The 7,068-nt window shown below is 39.0% G+C and overlaps 1 protein-coding gene across 1 annotated transcript in view; it reads left to right on the top strand.

Annotated features, from left to right (window-relative positions):
- LOC107684451 (zinc finger protein 827-like) overlaps positions 1-7,068 on the top strand; it is a 75,269-nt gene that overhangs the window by 51,975 nt on the left and 16,226 nt on the right. The window contains exon 13 of the mRNA XM_016480702.1: positions 5,799-5,936. Coding sequence (XP_016336188.1) covers positions 5,799-5,936 — 138 coding nt within the window. The remainder of the gene's footprint in view (positions 1-5,798; positions 5,937-7,068) is intronic.

The raw sequence follows: 7,068 nt of genomic DNA, 5'->3' as shown, positions 1-7,068 counted from the left end.
TGCACCAAGAGCTTGTAACACTCCAAAGAGAAAGGAAAAATTGAAATCGCATCATATGACCCCTTTAATGACAAATAGCACATATCCTATGATACTTGTTCCTAATATGAGTTTTTGTTGCTTTAATATGAGGAATATCCCACATACAGTATATGTCGTGACAGACTTCTGCAGAAAAAAAATCAACACATGAATTCAGATTTTTTCCTATGATCTGTGTTTAGTAGATACTAGTATGTCACTCACATCACTCATGGTCAGATTGTAGTTTGTACAATTCAATGTAGGCTCTACATTATGTTCTTTTCAATGGTACTGTCCACTAACAAGTCATTTTTATCCGGCTTTGGTGTTCATTTTGGACCCTGCTCACATCTACATAGATCTATGCATACAAGCCGCCCCTCTCATCTAATGCGAGGCTACAGAGGCCCCACACGCTCCCACCCAGCTTTGAGACCGCTGCACTGGGCAACTGGCACTCCCTGCCTCCCTCTACTGGCCCCTCTGGCAAAGGGTAATTAGTTTGCGCTCGCTTGGCCCGATTCCCTACACCAGTTAATGAAAAAATGATTGGGTTTTTCGTGTCCAGGGTGCGTGAAAGTTAATTCACTACAGACTCAGACATGCGTTCGTTCTTACGCGCAGACACAAAGCGGACGTACACAAATCACATAAGAGCGGCCATGACCCTTGTCTACCTTTTTCATCTCTTTCTCTCTTTCAAATTCTTTCTCTTACTCCATATTTTTTGGCATTTCATTGCTAAGTGTCTTAACACCTTCTGACCCGGTGTGGGTAGTAACTCCCACTCCTTAGTTAAGACAAAGAGCTCTAATTTTTTATTTTTAACAGCATAATCAGTGGTTGAAAAATAATGAATTGATCTAAAATAGTTCTGTATTTATGCCAAAAAGATCAACTGAATCAGTGTTTGTTTGTTTGCGTGTGTGTCTGTATGGCCAATTTGATAATTTCTGTATTAAATATTGCCTTTATGTTGCTCATGGCTGGATCAGATGCTTTTACATCTTTTTATATTTTTCACTTAATTGCATGAGTATACTTACGTTCATTGGGTCTGTGTCATCCTTTGTGTGTTTGGCGTGTGTGTGTGTGTTTGTAACACTCCTCTTCTATCCTTTCCTCTTGCCCCGAGTCATCTTCAGCATCACTGCGGAGGCTGTCTCTTCTCGCTCTAATAACACTAATTAAACCATTAACCACTTCAAGGCATTGATGTAGATGCTCTAGTGTCTCAATTAAGTGTCAATGTTTTATTTTTTATTGCAGTGTCATGAACTCTGTATATTTTGACCCCAAATTTAGCATTGTTAACCTGTATCCAGCTGACTGAACAAGGGAACTGGATAGTTTACCCAAAAATAAAAATTTTATTATCATTAATTCACCTGGAATATAAAAGAAGATTATGGTTTTAGCTTTTTTGTCCTTTTTATGAAAGTCAGTGCAGTCCAAAAACAATTGACTTTCATGTATGGACCAAAAAAAAAAAAACGTTCAAAATACACTACCATTCAGAAGTTTTAAATCTTTAAGATTTTTTTAATGCTTAAAGTCGTTTATGCTTACCAAGGCTGCATTGATTTGATCAAAAATAATAATTAAAACAAAAAATATAATATTATTGTAATATAACTGTTTTCTATTTTTATATATGGCAAAGCTGAATTTTCAACATTATTACTCCAGTCTTCAGTGTCACATGATCCTTCAGAAATAATTCTAATATGCGTAAGAAATATTTCTTATTATTATCTATAGGCGCATTTCCATTACAGATTTGCACAAAACTTTGGCGATATTTTATAAATTCCTTTTTCGCATTGCCTGAAAAACCACCTCATGCGAGCGTAAAAACTTTTTTGCGATATATGGGCGTTTTTGGGAAATTGACGCGTTTCCATTAAGCGTATTTTAAATTCGCAATTTCAATTTGCGCAATTTGAAGGGTAATGGAAACGCGTCTTATGTTAAAAACAGCTGTGCTGCTTAAATGTTTTGTGGAGTTTTTTTTTTTTAGGATTTTCAACAGAAGATTATAGATAGTGTAACGATTCAGTCCACTGAAGGCGAGCATAGTGAAGAACCCAGGCATGAATACATGAGGGCAAGGGAAGCATGACACAAACAGGGAGTATGACTAAACTACAAAATAAAAGACATGAAAACATGAACAAGAAACAAAACCCAAACCCCACATTACAGATAGAAAGACAGAAAATGTTGGTATCGTTTTAAATGATCGGTTTTTATGGGTCCTTGACTAATAAAAGCATCAATATCTTTTAAAATAAAATGATTCAGTCAATTAAAAAAAATGATTTAATAATAAAAAAATAAAATCAAACAATCAATCAAGCCCAAAATTTTAAATGGTAGTGTATCTTTTTTATTTTCAGCAAAAAAAAGTAACTCATATAGGTTGGACATGAAGGTGAGTAAATGATGACCGTTTACTTTTCAGGTAAACTATCTCTTTAAGTTTGTTAGGGAGCATGGTTGTTAAAACATATATTGGTAAATAGATATTGGTTCCCAGCAATGCCAGTCTTTTTAATGGCAAAGGAGAAAGAGAGACTGAGAAAAGTGCATCAACAACAAGAAAATGAAGGTATTAGGTGAGAGTCATAAGCATTGCACAGGCATTCGTTCGCTCATGTCCCCCACTGAGGCATTGTGGGAAGGTGCCATCTTTTCCCTGCAGTCCCCCCAGGCTCTGTGTCACACCAGAGCTGTCAGCACCACATCACGCCGCACTGCCGCTTGGTGGGACGTGAGTCAGATGCACAGGTTCCTATGAGCGCTGTGACTCAGTGGAACCGTGGGCTCCGGGGTGACGAGGCTGATTCAGGACCCTGTGTCTGATTGTGTGTTGCCTTTTCTAAACTCGCTCATAGATTGAAGCAAAGGGCAAAACACCCACTGTAGTTTTAATTAAAGCTCTTATGCAGTGCAGGTCAGCGCGGGGGACGGCTGGGAGATGGCACACACATGGCACCCTTGTTTAATTATGCAGTTTAGCGATGCTAATTCATGCTGGTACTGTGGCACTACTAATCAAGTTGAGTCTTTAAGATTCAAATATGGTCAAAACATCATCCAATAATATTAAGTTTGATATCAACAGGTGCTTAAAGGTGTCAGTGGTATAAGGAGATCTTGCTTGGGGATAAAGATTATCCAGAATAAAAATTCTGGTGTAATACTCACCCTCATGTTATTCGTGGAACACAACGAAAAAAATTTGAAAAATATCTGTGACCACTGCTTGATCACGACTTGAAGGGTGAGTTATTAATGGCAGTTTTTATTTTATTTCTTTATTTGTTTGTTTGTTTAAGGTGAACTTTCCCTTTAAGTCAAATGAGGGCAGGATTCTCTGTTGCCACTGTAGAGATGGGCTATGACAATATCAGATTTTCACTACATAATTATCATAGTTAAAAGAAAATATTATTGTGATATCTTTAGAAACTAAATAAAGTTATCAGTCAAATTCATCTTTAACTTTTCTCATTTTTGGCAAATGAATCGCAAACACCAGTGTAGGAAGGGAGAGAGAATTTTGAATCATAAATGTACAAAAAATACTTTTTTGCGCTTCCTGCAAACAGGGATGTCTAATATCCTGCTTTTTGATGGAATCTAAAAAAAACTCCCACACTGGCAAGCTTTTTTTTTTTTTTTCAGTTGTGGTTAGAGTGTCTCGCTTTCACCTGTCGTCTCCTCCGACATGATTTTGTGTGACAGCAGTAGCTACACATTGCCTCATCATCATCTTTTTTTTTCTGAAATATTTCTCATCCGATTCTTTTCATATCTGAGCTATATTATTAAGTGTAGTCGTTTTACTGTATATCAACTATTGTCTTATTTGTGTCAGTTTTTATTTCACCTAAGGAATTTTAAAAGAGAGAAAAAGTTGTTACTTATTTAAAACATAACCGAGAACTCCATTGATCTATAAAAGGGAAGGGTCTGAGCAATAAAAGTTTCTTCTGGGTCATAATTTCCCTACTTTCCCCCCATTGGCTTAAAACTTGATGTAATGTGCCTCGTTTTTCTGAAGCAAGTAATACATCAGCAGTAAAATCGAGCAGGCAAGCAAGACATCACTTATCCTTATGTCTTTTAAAATAATGATGGATTTCAGAACTTACCACAGGATAGATGGCTTACATTAGTTTTAACGGGTGCTTTAGGACCAATAAAAACTTTGGCATCCCTGTGCATGATAACAATGAAATTAACACCCTGACATTAGAACGCCCTGTAGACGTATATATTTAACTCAGAAGTGTCTTTCAGCCAAGATCATTGTGAGGAGTAAAGGGGCACTTTTAGCATCATTCCCTGTGACTTCTTGAGGGAGCGTGCCGACAAGTCAGACAACCCCTCCCGTTGGGCCACTTTGAGACACTATTCCCATCAGGACTTTTGGGTTTGGTCTCTGGCAGAAAATATGAGCAGCCCCATGAAAATGTCCTTCAGGTCTTGCGTCCAAGGCCAGTGCATCTGCTCTTTAATTGCCACCATTAAATCCTCTCTGATATGCCAAAAAAAAAAAAAGAAAATGCTGTTTCTCCCCAACCACTTGCTCCCCTTTTCCTCGCCATGCCCCCATCAATCCTGAGGCTGCATTGCTTATGACAGCATTTGTAAAAAATGTGCCTATTTATGAGCAAACCACAAGTCCAAAGGGACGGGCACACACCCGCTGCATATCCAAAAAGCCCCTTGAATGTTTATTGAACGGATCAGAATGCTGCGGTACATGCATAAGAAAAAAAAACTCAAGTCATTGATATGACCTACAAACCCAAAACATGCATCTCTGAATGCCTTGACATGATTAAAGACCCTTTCAGTTGTAAGCCGTAGGCTTTTATTTTTTATTTTTAATAAGTATACATATTTCTGTTCCGTTTTGGCTCGTAAAGAAACGTTGCTTAACATTTGGCAACCTCTCTGCCTCTTGTTTTGTACAGAATTATGGCCAGGCTTTCATATTGCACCAGACATCTATTTGAAGGGGCTGTGTTGCACGATGACGGAATTTCTCTTCGGTTTAGATTTATTTATTTATTTATCTATTCATTTATTTATCTCTGACTCCTTCCGGAGAGAGAAAAGGCGTGGTGCTGCATTTTAATTTGACGCTGAGCCAACCACCTTCATCAGAAGGTTAATTCAGCCGGTCTCCTCCACTTGTGTGGCATGCTGTCTCTCTCTCTCTTACTCTCTTTCCCCTCCTCTCTCGCTCTTCTAATGAAAGGTGAAAAAGAAGCACTCAGCCCAATGTCAAGATAAAAAACACCTTGTTGGCTCCCTGATCTGGATGTATAGACTTATCAACATATTATCCAGCACAGTGACAGAACACACTCTGACCTCTTGCCAACCTCCGTGTCTCTTGGTTTCCCGGTTGTACCTGCAATTAGTAGTCCTCATGTCTCACAAGAGTATGATATGTCAAGAATTCAGACAAATTCATCGAAGGAAGTAAATGTTCTTGTGTAGCATGCGTATTGTGATCTCAAGGATGTCTAGAGCAATCACAAAAATAATTTTCAGCTATAATATCCCAAGATTTCAGACAGGAATGAGACAAAATGTGAATCACTTAAGAAGTATCACAAGAGGTCTAAACACTGGGAACGCAGGCAAGCAGAGCGATACAAAGAATGAAACATTCCAGTGCGGTTGGACTAGTTTAGACAACCAGAACGAACTGTTGTATAATATCTGATTATTATTTTTTTTAATGTATCCAGATCCAGAGAAGGTGAGTAGTGAGCCAGGAAATGGACTCGCCCAATGGAGACTCAACGAACAGCTCTTTCCCTGCCCTGTTTGTGGCAAAGTGTTTGGTCGCCAACAGACTCTCTCCAGGCATTTCTCCCTACACACAGGTGAGAATAAATGCTCTCAAACAACATTCAACCAGTTTGGCTCGGCCGGTTAACCACAACTATACCTGCTAAATTTTTCTGATCCATCTTCAATTGTTTCTATGTTGGTGTAAGCTGGTGTTTTCATCAAGTGACCATTATAGTATCACATTTAAGGCCGGGACACACCAAGCCGACTTTAAAGAACTAATGGCGACGAAAGCCAATGGTGTTGTCGCCTCGTGTCGGCGGCATCTGGACCAAAAAGCTGTGCTTGAACACGCCTTCTGTATTCTGCATCAGAATAACTGTCTAAAGCCTTCTACACACTGCACGATTTTCAGCTGTCTCAGATGAAAGATTGGCATTGTGAAACAACTGTAGCGATTTCTGTGAAAAGGTGTTCTTCTAAAAGGTGGTCCTATGTCATGTAGTGAGAGAGGTTCAAAGACGGCCATTGTCACAGTCTTGCGACAAAAGATAGACTGTGACCATTTTCTGACAGTCTCAGAAATTCAGCATGTTCATCACACAGTGTGTTTGCTGCTACGACCTACGTTTACTGACCAGCCAATAAAAATGCAACATGAAATGGCATGTTGATCAATGCGACATGGCGCTAAAACTTAAAACTGCTGACTTTTTCAGCACACATAAAAATTTTTCACAGATTCCTCCTTCTGATTGGCCTGTTGTTTTCTGAGTGACGCACGGCCAGGCCAACCACAGGTAACTAGGGTCAGCCGACGTCCAGCTAGAGGCAGCAAAACAAAGGGGAAACAGAAATGGCCCATTCAAACCAGCGCATGTTCGGCTACATAAGGAGCTTAAAATAGCATCTTGTTGTGATGTTGGGTGCCAGAATCAGCGTAATACAGCCTCAAATTAGAAATTTGATCGCATATCTGCTACCACTGCCAGACAAAAAAACGACGACAGCTGTGGTTAAATGCGATAAAACGAGCAGACTGGACAGAAATGATCGTAAAAAATTTTCACGTTTGCAGCGCACACTTCTTATCAGAAAAGGTTCAATAAAGTATTGTCTTTTGTTGTTATGGGTGCGTCTACAGATTTCTTGCCATATGTTTCTTGCATCTCACGACTATGTCGTGTATGAAATAATGTCTGTGTGCATGTGTGTAAAACAACA

This window comes from Sinocyclocheilus anshuiensis, unplaced genomic scaffold (genome assembly GCF_001515605.1).
Source record: "Sinocyclocheilus anshuiensis isolate Anshui unplaced genomic scaffold, SAMN03320099.WGS_v1.1 scaffold309, whole genome shotgun sequence".
Lineage (NCBI taxonomy): Eukaryota > Metazoa > Chordata > Actinopteri > Cypriniformes > Cyprinidae > Sinocyclocheilus > Sinocyclocheilus anshuiensis.
The sequence above is the reverse complement of the archived record's forward strand: the minus strand, read 5'-3'. Positions and strand labels throughout refer to the sequence as shown.